The sequence below is a fragment of the Ctenocephalides felis genome, unplaced genomic scaffold, assembly GCF_003426905.1.
Source record: "Ctenocephalides felis isolate EL2017-DRISC unplaced genomic scaffold, ASM342690v1 CF-g0.4_SCAFFOLD_01837, whole genome shotgun sequence".
NCBI lineage: Eukaryota > Metazoa > Arthropoda > Insecta > Siphonaptera > Pulicidae > Ctenocephalides > Ctenocephalides felis.
This window is the reverse complement of record NW_020537991.1, coordinates 5,588-22,483: the sequence shown is the minus strand read 5'-3', so window position 1 is coordinate 22,483 and position 16,896 is coordinate 5,588. Positions and strand designations below refer to the sequence as shown.

Below are 16,896 nucleotides of genomic sequence, written 5' to 3'. Positions count from 1 at the left end.
CCAAGACCCTTCTAGACGTCCCAAGACCCTTCTAGACGTCCCAAGACCCTTCTAGACGTCCCAAGACCCTTCTAGACGTCCCAAGACCATCTAGACGTCCCAAGACCCTTCTAGACGTCCCAAGACCCTTCTAGACGTCCAAGACCTTCTAGGACGTCCCAAGACCCTTCTAGACGTCCCAAGACCCTTTTAGACGTCCCAAGACACTTCGAGACTTCCCCAAGAACTCTTCGAGACTTCCCAAGGCCCTTCTAGACGTCCCAAGGCCCTTCTAGACGTCCCAAGACCCTTCTAGACGTCCCAAGACACTTCGAGACTTCCCAAGACTCTTCGAGACTTCCCAAGGCCCTTCTAGACGTCCCAAGGCCCTTCTAGACGTCCCAAAAACTCTTCTAGACGTCCCAAAACTCTTCTAGACGTCCCAAGACCCTTCTAGATTTACCAAGAATCTTCTAGACTTACCAAGACTCTTCTAGACTTGCCAAGACTCTTCTAGACTTGCCAAGACTCTTCTAGACTTCCCAAGATTCTTCTAGACTTCCCAAGACTCTTCGAGACTTCCCAAGACTCTTCGAGACTTCCCAAGACTCTTCGAGACTTCCCAAGACTCTTCTAGACTTCCCAAGACTCTTCTTTTTTTTATTTACCTTTTTGTGACGTTTGCCACCATTACAAACGGCGGACAGTTCAACAAAAGTTGAACTTTGCAAAATGTAATATATGGGTACATATATATATATATATATATATATATATATATATATTATATATATATATATATATATATATATATATCTTACCCTTCAAGAACTTGTAGTCAAACTTATTTGTTATGCCCGTTTTCCCATATAACACACGGATTTGTTGTTATTAAAGACAAGAGTGGTATTATTTAGAAAATTTATGGTAAGATTTATAATCACAAAAGGATATAATAGAACATAATTTTATTTAATTATCCTAAAAAAGCACTACGAAAAAATTCTAGTAAATAAAATTAATTTTAGAAAGAATTAACAAAGCCGCTAAAAACCAAGGGTTTTAAAAAAGAACTGAAAAATGTAAAAAAACGACGGAATCTAAAAAAACGTGGAAAAAATCGTAAAAATGTTCTAACAAAAGTAGTTCTTTCGTTTCTTTCTAAATTTTGAAAAATTGTAAATTGATATAAAACCTTGTTATTTAAAACCTCAATCTAATTACAAACGAAACCACAAAATTAACTAAAAAGCAGAACAAATAGTAAAATTTAATGCAATAAATGAGTCTTTTCGAAATCTTCTTAATTTCAGTAAAAAGTTTTCAGAAAAACAATAATTATTTTTCGACTACGAGTAAAATTCTCAGATTGCAGATAATTTCAATTTGAATTGGAAAAATATTTGTCAGGAATAAAAAAAATAAACTAGTGATATATGGCATCGTGCCCTAAGGCAAATTGCTGGAACTTCCCGTACCGTAATGAAATATTCGAGAAATTTTAAACGTTTTCAAATATATTATTACAAATACTGTAACTTTCATTATTTTTGCTATCTTGATGTTATATCTGAGCAAATCAAATGTAAATCATAAATCAATTTATCTCCAAAATATTCATTAACAATCGTCATTTCACTTCGAATTCAATTTCAAAAAAAAAAATAGTTGCCTCTTTTACACAAAATTGGAAAAGTGCTCCAATTTTCGATTTTCGGCCCAATACTATAACTGCCCTACAAGAAGTTAAAAATTTTTCTTCTTGAGACTTCTCATTTCAGATCAAATGAGATTGATCAGAATGAAATCTATTATGCTCATGTCCAGAGCATAATAGATATATTGTTTATACATTACAACCATTTGTACCTAAATATATAAACATTCCTAGTTAATATTGGCCAGGAATTAGCAATTTATCTGTTATCTAAGGTACGTCCTGTATAATTCCACTATGATTCCATTACAATGATTTCCTTCTTTTCTGGTTTTAGGATATCTGATTCTTATTTTTTCCCTAAAGGGTTCATCATCGTAGTCCTGGTGGACTTTGTTTGCCAATCACAAAGTTATATCGGTTAGTAGATATGTCATAATTAAGATAGGGCCCTCATATCTTCTCTGCCGAGAACTTAATATTAGGACAAAAGGGACCTTTTAAGTTTCCAGCAAACTTCTTGACGACGAACAAATAGGGATTATGTAAGGAGAAATATACAACATACATGGAAATGTATATATATATATATTATATATATATATATACTAGATGACCCGACAGACGTTGTCCTGTACCCATGTCTACAATTCAAAAGCTCCATTTTTTTAATAATATTACTACTATTTACTAATTACATTACAATGTACAACTGCTTTAAATGAAATGGTGAGTCTCAGAATCCGCACTTAACTCTTTAATTATACTGTGAAATTCAAATCAGCCACAAAAAAAACACCAAACAAACAAATATTAAAATATGTTCAATAAAATACGAATTAGAAATATATACTACAATTGATTGAACAAATTTATTTCCAATAGCCCAATTTAATTTAATGCCAGAAGTTTTCCAAATTTATCACACAAAAATTCATCGTCTGCCTTTGTGATTCATATTCAATATTTGCAAAACACGATGAAAAGCACCAAAGAAAACAAAAAGAAACGAATTTTCAGTAGCCAGTAACTTGAAAAGTAATTGCTTTAATGAAAAACATTGTGAAACATTCTTATAATTAGTTTTTTTATCGAAGTCCGACGTTATTTCGAAAAAAAAAATACAATAACTACAATGAAAAGGGATGTCATCCACCTGGGAATTGGCAAAGGAGTCTAAATATTTTTACTTTTGAACTTGAGAGTAAGATGAACCTAATTCCAAAATTTCATGCAAATTGGAGCACAGTAAAAAAAATTCGCAGAGCACACGCTTTTTTCCTCTTTATTTACTGCAATAATTTTGTTGATCGTAGGTTGAATAGAGCACATGTGAACAGGATTTGACAAATTAATGCACTTCAAAAATGAACTTATGTAGTAATGTATATTGAATTATTGGTGAGAAAAATGTAATGTAGATATTAAAATTACTAAGAGACAGTTAAAATGTGGTTCGAAATTATAAAAATTATAGGCAAAATTATTGAAGCAATTATTTTGGATAGAAACATTCAAGTTGATATTGCACCTATACCGCGAATGCTATATATTAATTCTTCCTGAATTTGTTGTACCTCTTAAAAGACTTCAATTTCCAATACGTATATCTAATGCTTTAAATCACAAAGGCAGACGATGATTTTTTGTGTGATAAATTTGGAAAATCAATGTTTTAGTCGTGAATAAACAAAAAATCATTCATTAATACATCCACATCTACAGGTATGAATAAAAATATTGTATAACTCTTGGCATTTAAATAAATCGAGCTATTGGAAATAAATTTGTTCTATGAATTGCAGTGTATAATTCTTAATATACAATTTTATTGAACATATTGTTAAAGGGATAATTGAAGTGTTAACTGTGGAAATTGAGAATAATCATTTTATTTGAAACAGTTCTACATTTAACGTCACTCATATATTGGTGTAAATAGTAATTCGAAAAACAATAATTATTATTTTTAACTCAACGGTAAATATTAGTATAGGATATTAAAAAATGTAGATGTGGGTACAGGACGTCTGTCGGGTCATCTAGTATACATACATACATACATACATATATATATATATATATATATATATATATATACATAAGTTTTACATGAAACTTCATTCCATATTTAAAAAAAAGTTGCTCTTTCTAATCCCACTTCTGATCCGTTCCCTCCATCCCACTTCTGATCCTTTAAGTAGCGTTAATTACAATCATACCCCCAATTTTATCGTATTTTGGAGTTCTTATCAACTTTTCGCATATTTTCTCGACTAAGACGACGAGAATATTTCCCTATTTTCCTATTTCCCTATTTCTACTGGTGTATTTCCTTCCCTATCTAGTTTTGATAGGAAAAGTTTGCCAGGTCGCAGGTCATTCAAAGAGAGATCAACGGAGCAGGAAAAGTGGTGGAGCAGAAGTTGGGGATGATGATGATGGGGATGGGGTTGTATTAACATTGTTGTGACAGAATTTTAGTTTTAGTTTAGTTTGGTGTCGACGACGACTGCGAGTTTTATTGCGTTTTGTTATGGATATTGTTGTTGGATGATAGTTGGCTGGAGGAGAAGTTTTGTACTTGTGGAGCAGTTGGAGTTTTTGTGCAAAGGGAGTGTTTGATGGATAGTGGAGATTAATTCGCAACTGGTGGACCAGGATTTTTGAAAAAGTCAAAATAGGCTCACAAAAACACAGACACATACGTCACGTGAGATTTTTAGGTGGAGGGGGGGGGGTTGACAAAAAAATCACGAAACGAATCACGTATGGTAAGATACCACGTGTAAAAAATTCTAACATTTCCGAAAAAAAATCAAAAATTTAAGTTTTTCACGCAACTAAAAATACACGTGATGTTTGGTGCGGGAGGGGGGTTAATTTTGAATATCCCAGGGGAGTCCAAAAATCCTTAAAAACTCGCTCACGTGATTAATAGATGCCCCCTAAGAGGTAAGTATAAAATCAGCCCTTTCATGAAAACATTCTAGATCCTCCCCCCAAGAAGTAATGCCTAACGGCGGTTTCCTTGAGGACCAGAGGCAAGGGCAAAGCGGAGGTTCCGACATACCCAGACAAAAGACCTAGTCTGGGATGCATAAAAGCATTTTCTTCGCTATAAAACAAAAAAGTAGAATCTAATTGAAAGACTCCAAAAATTAAATCATAAAAACCAAAATACTTATAAGAATCCAATGGATAAAAACTGCAACTTATTTATTTTGAAAATAAAATCTCATAGGCATATAAAAGTGCTTATAAAATTCTAATTGCTTTAATAAGACTTTATAAGACCCTAAAACACAAAAATATATAAATAAATACATTTAAAAATGTTTGGAAAAAAGGTACAATGAGCACTTTAATGTTTATAACAATTCAATGGATAAAAAACTGGAACTTATTATTTTAACAATAAAATCTATTTCGCTTATAAGAGTGCTTATAAAATTCTAATTGCTTTAAATAAGACTTTAAAAGACCCTAAAACTCAAAAATATCTAAATAATCACATTTAAACATTTTCTTGTAAAAATTACAATAAGACCTTAAAAAAAATTAAATTATTTTATAAAAACTACATTATAAATGTATGTTTTGAGAAGCTCGTCAGGGCGCACTGTTTGGAATAATGACTTGAAATTTTAGTATGTCATTCTATAATATGTATACTTTATTACAAAAAATTTAAAAAAATATGTTTTCTAACAAATTTTCCAAAAATCGAATCAACTTTGTCGGTACCTTCAAAGGTACAAGACCAGTTAGTGCTGTTTTGCACATGTAAGTTTTGAGAAGCTCCTCAGGACGCACGGTTTGCAATAATGCAAATTTAGTATGACATTCTGTAATATGTATACTTTATTGCAAAATTGGTATTGCAAATTTAGTATGACATTCTGTAATATGTATACTTTAATACAAAAAATAAAAAAAATACGTTTCTTAACAAATTTACCAATTATATAATTAATTTTGTAAGTACCTACAAAGGTACAAGACCAAGTAGTGCTGTTTTGTAAATGTATGTTTTGAGAAGCTCGTCAGGACGCACGGTTTGGAAAAATAACTTGAAATTTTAGTATGTTATACTGCAATATGTATAGTTTAATATAAAAAATAATAAAAATACGTTTTCTAACAAATTTTCCAATTATCGATCAAAATTTGTAAGTACATACAAAGGTACAAGAATAATTAGTGCTGTTTTGTACATGTAAGTTTTGAGAAGCTCGTCAGGACGCACGGTTTGGAATAATGACTTGAAATTTTAGTATGTTATTCTGTAACATATATACTTTGATAATAAAAATAAAGAAAATTATGTTTTTTAACAAATTTTCAAATTATCCCATAAATTTCGTCAGTACGTACAAAGGTACTTGACAAATTAGTGCTGTTTTGTACAAGTATGTTTTGAGGAGCTTGTCAGGACGCACGGTTTGGAATATTGAGTTGAAATTTTAGTATGTTATTCTGAAATATATATACTTTGATAATAAAAATTAAAAAAAATAATTTTTAAACCATTTGTATCACTATTAAATATTTAAAACATCGTGCTCACATTACGATCCATCAGAGAAACCCCAAAGAAAATGGCATCCTATCAAACACAATTCTAAAGGCTTAAAAATATTTTTTTACAACCCATCCAAAAAAATCTTGTATAAAATCCACTAAACAATATACTCCCAATACCATTTACACCTATCAATAACAAATTTAAATAATATTCGCTCTTAAAATCAATTTTTACCGTACCTACAAAAACCGCATGGCGAATTTGCACAAAGACGCCGCCGAACAAAATCCTCAAAAATCTTTAAAATCCTACCTTAATCCACCGTTTCCGAAGCCATCCTGGGGGTCCCCGCCATGTAGCACCCTCGGAGCACCTTTTAGTCACGGTTTAAACGCACATTTACAAAATAAAATACATTTAAAATTAAATACACGAGGTACACGGTTTTACGATACGCACACAATGAAAGCCGACGGCGAACTGAGGCGCATGCGGGTGTGACCAACTTCGCGTTGATAAAAGGTGACAGTTCTTGGGCGCCAAATATAAATTGTAAATGGTAAATTATAAATTTAATGACAAATATGAAATTTAAAAGTAAATTTTTGATGTAGTTATGAATTATAAGTGCAGTGATGAGTTATAAATATAATTTTATAATAATAAATAATAATAAAGTTATTATTAATAGTTGACAGTTCAGTCTGAAGTTGTCACGTGAGTTGACAGGTTTCACTCATTATTTATTTTTTATATATTAAATTAATGCATAATTAATTATTTATACATTAATAAATAACTAATAATTATGATAATAACTGATAAATTCGACAACAAATAACAAAAATAATATTTTATTAATAAATATTAACGCTGACAGTTTTCACTCAAGTGTCAGCCATTTTGAAGATGACAGTTCTCATCCAGTTGACAGTCTTAAGTGTTAAATATTAAATTTGCTACTTAATATAATAATATCGATATTAAATATAATATTCAATATAAAATCATGCATATAATGAATACTAGTAAAGTTGACAGTTTTCTGTAAGTTGTTTGAAATCAAATTCAAATTGACAGTTCCCTCTTAGTTAACAGTCATTTAAAATATACAAATGTTTTAAATTTGTGTAATTTGCTTATACACAGATATTTAAGTATGTATAAATCAACAATAATCAAGAATTTGGTTGAATAAATGATGCAATTGTCCAGGATTTTTGGATATTTTGAAGAATATTTGACCTAACCTACATGACCGGTAACGTATGTTCAAGTTCAATTTTTAGCATTAAAATATAAATTTATACTAAATTATAAGTAGGTATGTATCAAAAAATGCTTACTGAACGTGCATTTAAGGTATTTTGGATAAATCATTAACTTTCCATTAATATTTAGAAAAAATATCTTTTGATAATCTACATGTCCATTAATGTCCATTCAATTTCAAGTTTTATTGTTAATATATAAATATATACTTGTTTATTAGTATATATCAATCAAAAAATGTTTACTGGATGTGTATTTAACGTATTTTTGTTAAATCATTTAGAATTTCTGGATATTTAGGAAGAATATCTTTTGATAACCAACAAGTCCATTAATGTTCATTCAATTTTAAGTTTTATTGTTAATATATAAATATATACTTGTTTATTAGTATATATTGATAAAAAAACATCTTTAGTTGATGTTTATAATATGTATTTTAGATAAATTATTTAGGATTTCTGGATATTTAGAAAGACAAATCTAGATAACCTCAGTCGATTAACAATGCTCCAATTTAATGTTAGTTTAAGTAAATATATATAAATATATGCTTCTGAATATAAGCATATTTAACATATATAACTACATTTATATATATATATATATATATATATACATTTATTTTCTAAAGGAGTTACTTTATGATGATTTATGCAATTTCTGCTTTAGTCGATTACACCATCTTATCTTTATAAATACACCAGATACTATTTTACTTCAAACTAACTTGTCCGTTAGTAAAAAAGGGACAAATACAATATAAAAGTACCTCAAATACTTTGACTGGTTTTATGAACTGACTTCTAAAAGATTCCTATAAAAGGTAAGGAGTTATTTATTATATATCTATCGCTGATCATGCTAGAATTTGCTTAGAGAATGAAAAACTCTTGCTTCATCTTCTCTGAAAAACAATCCTGTGAGAAAAATGCTATTTGTACAACTTTTACTTCTACTATGTACTTACTAGGTTTTATTATTTTTGCATTATTGCAAGTGTATCAATTATCTATTTATTTTTTATTGTAATAATTTCCACTAAGGAAGTTATGAACAAAGATGTTTTGTCCATTTACAAATACTTTCGACTGTAATTACAAAATAAAATAAATTTACCAATAATTATTGGTTTAGCAAAGCTATGAACTTCTGAATTAAATTTTGAGCTTACTATTGTCTGCAAAAAACTATTATTCGTTTTCTTACTACGACAGTTATATTAGCAGAATTTTGGATTGTCCTTATCGAAGAAAGCCCTGAAATCAGTTTTTGCTTATATAAATGCATCATATATATATATATATATATATATATATATATATATATATATATATATATATATATATATATATTTATTTATTTATTTATTTATTTATTTATATTAAAGACAAAATCACTATCTATTATCAATTACTGTTTTTTATTAAATAAATTAATCATTCAGTATATCTTAAAATTACATATAAATCTTTGTCATTAAAACTACACAAAAATATTCATTTATCGATAACATTGAACATTTAAACATTTCTCAGGGGTAACTTGTTTGTACAAACATTCGATAAAGATAAAGAAAAATACTTATTCATTATTAATAATATTAAAAAATACACATTGTAGCAGTCATAACATTAATAGGAGTAATTAAAAATAAAGCAAGGTACATATATAATAAAAATTAAAATTAGACAAGACTTTTTGTAAGATTTGTGATAAATTTAGTTAGTAAAATGTTATTTATTTGTTTTTAATTAAAATACTTCTTGGATGTTTTTCATTGGTCTTAAATCCTAATTATAAATAATTAATAATCAGTCCAAAAATAGTTTTTGTGCATTCATCAGTCACTCCAATAAAAATATTTTGTATAACAATTAGCAAATATTCCATTCAGTCTAATGAATTAAATTTTGTATAAATATTTGTAAATATAAATTTACATATAAATCAAATTTTAGCTAGTTATTGTTTTAAAAGGCACTATGACCAAAATTAATAAACCGATTAAAAGTTTGATTTAACAAAATTCCATTTATACGATACTAAAATCACAATGCCATTTAGCAACATTTTTTTAACATTAATTTACACTAATTTAAACAATAAATTCAAACGAGTTAAAATTTAATACAATATAATAAATTTTATATAATTTAAAAGAAATTTTATTAATTATAAAGAAAAAATTCCAAGAAAATACATGTACAAAATATATATGAGTCAAAAAACATTCGATTTCTACGTATTTTTAGTTTTTAGGAAAGCTAGGTCCGGAATTTTGGAGGCTTGGAGCAAAATATAAACTCAATTTTTGAGAGAACGGAGCATCCGATTTGAATGATTTAAAAAACATTTTACTTGTATTGATATGATGAGAATTTGGTTACATTTTGGGAAAGGCAGGTCTAGGGGTTTCGAAGATTGGGGTTTGGAAGACTGGAATTTGGTGGCCAAAAAATAATATTACAAATAATTATTATTGATTTTGAGAGTACAGAGCATCCGATTTGAATGATTCAAAAAACATTTCACTCGTATTGATGGAACGTAAATTCGATTACATTTAGAAAGGCAGGTCTAAGGGTTTCGGAGATACAGGGCAAAAAGTGCAAAAAATGGAAATTCAGGTTTTGAGAGAATGGAGTATCCGATTAGAAAAATTCAAAAAACATTTTACTCGTATTATTGAAAAGAAAATTTGAATACAATTTAGGAAAGGTAGGTCCAGCGGTTTCGTAGATACAGAGCAAAAAGTGCAGAAAATAGAAATCCAGTTTTTGAGAGAACGGAGCATCCGATTTGAAAAATTCAAAAAACATTTTATTTGTATTCACAAAATGAAGAATTTGTTACATTTTTGCGCAGGCAGGTCCAACGGTTTCGGAGATTCGGAGGAAAAACTAAAAAAATCCTTAAAATCATTATTATCAATTCGATAATAAGATAAATAAAACTATTGGTAATCTGGTAAACAAATAAAATTCTTAGTGATTAAATTTATTATTATTACTAGATTTTTTATTACCTATTATAAATTTTAACTCGTCATTTGAATTTTTTGACTTATCATAAACCTAAATGTACTTGGTACTTCCAAAAACTTAAAGTTATGACAATGTAGGGCTTCTAAAACAATTTTTTTCATAATTCTTAAACAAAAATCAAATATTTTTAAATCAAATTATAATATATACAAAAATTTAGAATGTACAATTAATTTTAAATAATACTTTTGTTGGAATTAAAATACTAAACTAGGACGAAATAAATACTATTAACAAAAATAATAAATTGTTCTAATTATTAATAATCTATCCCTTTTTTGGAGAAAAAAGGTATCGTTTTATAAAAGTAGTATACGCAGTCCTTGTTTAATTAAAACTTAGTGGTTTTAATTAGAATAAAACTTAAATTTAATATTTTTGAATACTAAAAGTCGATATTATCAAAATAATAAACTAAACTTATAAATACAACTAAAAAATTATGTAATTTCAAGATATTTGGGAAATTTTACTATATAAGCAAATAGTTATGCTGGGTGGTACTGTATATCAAGTGAAAATTTTGCAACTTGCCTAAAGGCAAATCTCGAACAACTTTTTGCATGTGACATATCAAATGAAAGGGCTCGATGAGCTGATCACGAATATAATATCTGTTTTCCTTAAATTTGCCATATAAGGAAATTGGTACGCTGGCTGGTTTATTGGGTGAAAAATTGGCAACTTGCCTAAAGGCAAATCTTGAACAACTTTTTGCATGTGACATATCAAATGAAAGGTCTCGACGAGCTGATTACGAATATAACATCGGTTTTCCCTTATTTTGTCATATAAAGAAAATGCTATGCTGGCTGGTTGTTTATTTTGAGTGAAAAATTGGCAACTTGCCTAAAGGCAAATCTGGAACAACTTTTTGCATGTGACATATCAATGAAAAGGGCTCGATGAGCTGATAACGAATATGACATCGGTTTTTCGATGATTTGCCATATAAAGAAATTGTTATGCTGGCTGGTTTTTGATGGAGTGAAAAATTGGCAAATTGCCTAAAGGCAAATCTCGAACAACTTTTTGCATGTGACATATCAAATGAAACGTCTCGATGAGCTGATTACGAATATGATATCGGTTTTTCCTTATTTTATCAAATAAGAAAATTCGTGTGCTAATAGGTTGAGTTTATATTGAGTTACCAATTGGCAACTTGCCTATAGGCAAATCTCGAACAACTTTTTGCATGTGACATATCAAATGAAAGGGCTCGACGAGCTGATTACGAATATGGCATCTATTTTTTCACAATTTCATCATATAAGAAAATAGCTGTGCTGGTTAGTTTTTAATATCGAGTAAGAAATTGGCAACTTGCCTAAAGGCAAATCTCGAACAACTTTTTGCATGTGACATATCAAATGAAAGGTCTCGACGAGCTGATTACAAATTTGCCATCGGTTTTGCCTCATTTTATCATAGCCAAGAATTCAGGCCGTTTGCATCAATATTTTACTAAAAATATGACTATTACCCATATCCAAACAGTTGCTCTTAAGCAACAATTTCCATTTCAACCTTAAACAAATTAATATAATCCTTCTATACATACTCATCAGTACTTCCATCTACAACTTTACCAGAAATCCATCGATTCCTGACTTGCACCTCGAAAACAATGGTATCATAGAAACTGTACCATCATCCATCGTTTACCATGATTATTCTTATGTTTTAACAAACAGTCTCCATTGGTATTTTATTCGTGGTAACATTAGCTGTGGTATTGTGTGTGACAGAGTCTCCAATCGATGGTAGGCCTCCAACAGAACTCGAAGAATGTTGTGGGGCATTCGGATTGCTCGTTGTCCTGTGGCAACAGTGGTCTGCGTAAAGCCTTTTTAGGGCTGCCCAAACCTAAGGGGACAGAAAAAGATTTATAAATCTGCATGAGCAACTACAAAATGAATCCTGAGGTACCAGGAAGATTTGGCAATTTGCCTATAGGTAAACCAGGAACAACTTTTTGCATGTGACATATCAATAAATTGGTCTCAAGAAGCTGATTACATATATGCCATTAGTTTTTTCTTGATTTTACAATGTAACAAAAAAGCTGTACTGGCTGGTTAGATATTGGCAACTTGCCCTTAAGCAAATCTCGAACAACTTTTTGCATGTGACATATCAAATAAAAGAGCTCGAAGAGCACAAAACGATACCATCATTAATTTTTTGTAAATATACCAGAAAGACTTCAGAGTCCTTTACCCCTTTATCCATTTATTTACCTGTGGTTGACAACCGACAACAATGAAGATCAGGACCCCCTGCAAGGCGTTGATAAGATCAGTAGCGTACCAGATATAATGTGGCCCTCCAACGCCCCAAGATATGACATCTGCAATCCACGTCACACCCATGACGACCACCAGTTTCATACAAACCCTTCCAAGAGCAGCCCTGAAAAATAAAAATTGAATCATTAACCCCAATTGTGGTTGAATTTAACTGGGTAAATGGTGAAAATTGTTAAGCTGGGTGGTATTGAGTGAAAAAATAGCAACTTGCCTATAGGCAAATCTGGAACAACTTTTTGCATTTTCTTATTTTGTCATATAAAAAAAATGCTATGTTGGCTGGTTGTTTATTTTGAGTGAAAAAAGGCAACTTGCCTAAAGGCAAATCTGGAACAACTTTTTGCATGTGACATATCAAATGAAAGGTCTCGACGAGCTGATTACGAATATGACATCGGTTTTCCCTTATTTTGTCATATAAAAAAAATGCTATGCTGGCTGGTTGTTTATTTTGAGTGAAAAATTGGCAACTTGCCTAAAGGCAAATCTGGAACAACTTTTTGCATGTGACATATCAAATGAAAGGTCTCGACGAGCTGATTACGAATATGACATCGGTTTTCCCTTATTTTGTCATATAAAGAAAATGCTATGCTGGCTTGTTGTTTATTTTAAGTGAAAAATTGGCAACTTGCCTAAAGGCAAATCTGGAACAACTTCTTGCAAGTGACATATCAAATGAAAGGGCTCGACGAGCTGATTACGAATATGCTATTTGTTTTCCTTAATTTTACCATATAAAGAAATAGTCACGTTGACTCCTTATGGAGTGAAAAATTGGCAACTTGCCTGAAGGCAAATCTGGAACAACTTTTTGCATGTGACATATCAAATGAAAGGTCTCGACGAGCTGATTACGAATATGATATCTGTTTTCCGTAATTTTGTTACCTTTCTGTGGTAGATTTGACTTCTTCTCGTTTCCAAAGACCGCAGGTGAGTTGTCTTGCTGTTGATGTAAACAGCAATAAGTTGACGAAAAGGAGCAATCCAATTGGTCCGTAGAAGTATGTCAAGATTTCCAAATCACCTAAATAAAAAATTGAATTAGTTGATTTTGTAGATAGAAAATTGGATGTGGCACTGCTGATTGAAGAAAAAAATCTTAGAAGGCTCTTGTAGTAAGAAAGTGGCAATTTGTCGATAGGCAAATCTCGAACAACTTTTTGCATGTGACATATCAATGAAAAGGGCTCGAAGAGCTGATTACTTATATGATATCAGTTTTTCCACAATTTTATCATATAAGAAAAGAGCTGTGCTGATTAGTTTTTAACATCAAGTAAGGAACTGGCAACTTGCCTAAAGGCAAATCTCGAACAACTTTTTGCATGTGACATAACAATGAAAAGAGCTCGAAGAGCTGATTACGAATATGATATCCGTTTTCCACAATTTTATCATATAAGAAAATAGTTGTGCTGGTTAGTTTTTAACATCGAGTAAGTAACTGGCAACTTGCCTAAAGGCAAATCCCGAACAACTTTTTGCATGTGACATATCAATTAAAAGAACTCGAAGAGCTGATTACGAATATTATATCTGTTTTCCCTAAATTTACCATATAAGAAAGTTGGTAGACTGGCTTATATTCTTTGTATCGGACAAGATACTGGCAACTTGCCGATAGGAAAACTTTTTGCATGTGACATATCAATCAATAGGTCTCGAAGAGCTGATCACGAATATATTTTTTTTTCTAATATCATTATTTTTTTTCACAAAACATTGTATTTGTTACCATGCTTGAAGAAAAAGTTAAAAAAAAATGAATTTTGTACCAAAAGTTGAAGTACAAGGACTAGAAATAGTATTGGCCCTAATATTTGGTACGAACTAAATTCATATCAACAATTTGTAGAAAATAATGTCAGGCCGAGTACTAGATCCAATTAATTTTGTAGAATTGGGATCGTATAAACATTTGAAGAAAGATTGCCAAAAGTAAATTTAGAATCATTAAGAGAAGAGATACAGAAAAAAAAGTTTAAATACCAATACTGGTAAAATGTAGATTTCTTAGTAATACACAGAATTTAGACAAAAAATAACGAAATAGTAGAAGACATTTAACTATATCAATAGAATTGCTTGCCACCAAAAGAAGTGTGTCAAGTTTCCCAAAATTGGGTACAAATAAAATTAGTGTCTAAAATTATTCCTTAAATTAATAGAAACATGTAAAATATGTATAATATATAAAATAATAGATGAAATAAATAAACAGTTATTCCAGATCTGCTGATAAATATTTCTGACGAAATACCAGATCAAGGTTATATACAATGTTATCTCTGTAAAATTACACCCAAGAAGTTTATATTCTGCATTGGTTGAATACTGTAGACATTATATCGTAATTTTTATTTAATATTTTATCTTCCAAATTTTTGTCATCTTACCAGAAAACCAGCACCTCTCCTCTCCAAATTTGGGCCTAAGAACTGATGGGCCACCAGATCCTGATGAAGAATCAGGAACATTGTCTAACAGGGCTGCACAACCTGCTATCAATAAAGGGCCGCCCCAGGCATAGGCCGCATAGGCCCTCAGACGACAGGATTCTTGGCCCTTTTCTAGGGAACTTGGACGGAAATCCCTGAAAGGAAAAAAGACATATGAATAATGGGAAAAATATTGATGGAAAAAATTAAATTTAATTTAGTTAAGAATTCTATTTCTATCCTTAATTAGTCGTCCTGAGGAGTTCGTTTACCTCGGTTTCTGGTACATTAACATTGCAAGAATTAATTGGCATAATCTCAATTCTGTCATCTGGCCAACTATTCGGTATTTACTACCGGGTTCGGATGCAAGATGATAATAAAGCACAGTTTATAAATAAAACATTAGCGAAAATGCTTTGATGCAAATCATTAAGAGATCATCAAAAGATCAGACACCAGATACTGTTTGGTTCAAAGGATAATTGAATTCGGTTCAATAGAGAACTGAATTTGGTGAAGTAATGCATATATCTGGAAAATTTCTTAGAAGACTCATCGATTTTAGTATTTGTTGTCATAGTAGACATATTAAAGTATAACATATTACAGTTACAACATTCTAACTGAATACCTAAATTACAAGAAATTTCTAAAAATTGACTTTTTAGCGTTTTTAAATATTAATACAATTGGACGTACTTGTATCATAAAAATGCAGATATTTTGAAAATTTCTAAGAAAACTCATCTGTTTTAGTATTTGTAATTATAGTAGACATATTGAGGTGTAACATATTATGCTTACAACATTCTAAAATGAATAAAGGAATTCTAATGAATTTCTAAATCTTTACTTCTTCAACGTTTTCATATATTAGACATACTTAGTCAATTGAACAGACTTTTTGCATAAAAATGCAAATATCTCAAAGATTTTTAAGAAAACTCATCTATTTTAGTATTTGTAATTATAGTAGACGTATTGAAGTATATCATACTGAGTTTTACAACATTATAAATTAAATACCCAGATTACAAGAAATTTATATCACATGAATATGCATTCTTACATTGCTAGACTTGGAGGTACTTTTTTTCACAAAAATTGCAATGTCTTGAAAATTTCTAAGAAAACTCATCGATTTTAGTATTTGCTATCATAGTAGACATATTGAGGTATAACATATTACAATTACAACATTCTAAAATAAATACACAAATTTTCGTTTTCATATATTGGACATCCGTCAATTGAACGGACTTTTTGCATAAAAATGTGAATATCTCAAAAATTTCTGAGAAAACTTATCGATTTTAGTATTTGTTATCATAGTAGACATATTAAAGTGCAAGATATTAAATTTACAAAATTCGAACACGAATACACAAATTGTAATAAATTTCTAAAACTTTACTTCTTCAACGTTTTCATATATTGGACATACTTAGTCAATTGAACGGACTTTTTGCATAAAAATGCAAATATCTCAAAAAATTTCTAAGAAAACTCATCGATTTTAGTATTTGCTATGATAGTAGACATACTGAGGTACAATGCATTACAATTACAACATTCTAAAATAAATACACAAATTCTAATAAATTTTTAAAACTTGAGATCTTTAGCGTTTTCATATATTATAACAATTGGACGT

General features: G+C 30.0%; 1 protein-coding gene across 1 annotated transcript; it reads right to left on the bottom strand.

Moving 5' to 3' along the window:
• Window positions 1-11,251: 11,251 nt before the first annotated feature.
• On the bottom strand, window positions 11,252-15,553 carry LOC113374476 (probable G-protein coupled receptor Mth-like 1). The gene is made up of 5 exons (XM_026614511.1): window positions 15,512-15,553; window positions 15,198-15,405; window positions 13,687-13,825; window positions 12,727-12,898; window positions 11,252-12,352 (listed from the first exon to the last, which is right to left on the bottom strand). Exons 1-5 carry the CDS (start codon window positions 15,551-15,553, stop codon window positions 12,170-12,172), a joined length of 744 nt encoding a protein of 247 aa, XP_026470296.1. The 3' UTR covers window positions 11,252-12,169.
• Between the last annotated feature and the right edge of the window lie 1,343 nt (window positions 15,554-16,896).

Excerpts from the sequence above, each read along its gene's own strand:
- LOC113374476 (XM_026614511.1), bottom strand. The coding sequence starts at position 15,553 with ATGCCAATTAATTCTTGCAATGTTAATGTACCAGAAACCGAG. Across the intron at positions 13,826-15,197 it reads GGAGAGGTGCTGGTTTTCTG|GTGATTTGGAAATCTTGACA; the intron begins GTAAGATGACAA and ends TTTTTTATTTAG. Across the intron at positions 12,899-13,686 it reads GTCAAATCTACCACAGAAAG|GGCTGCTCTTGGAAGGGTTT; the intron begins GTAACAAAATTA and ends TTTATTTTTCAG.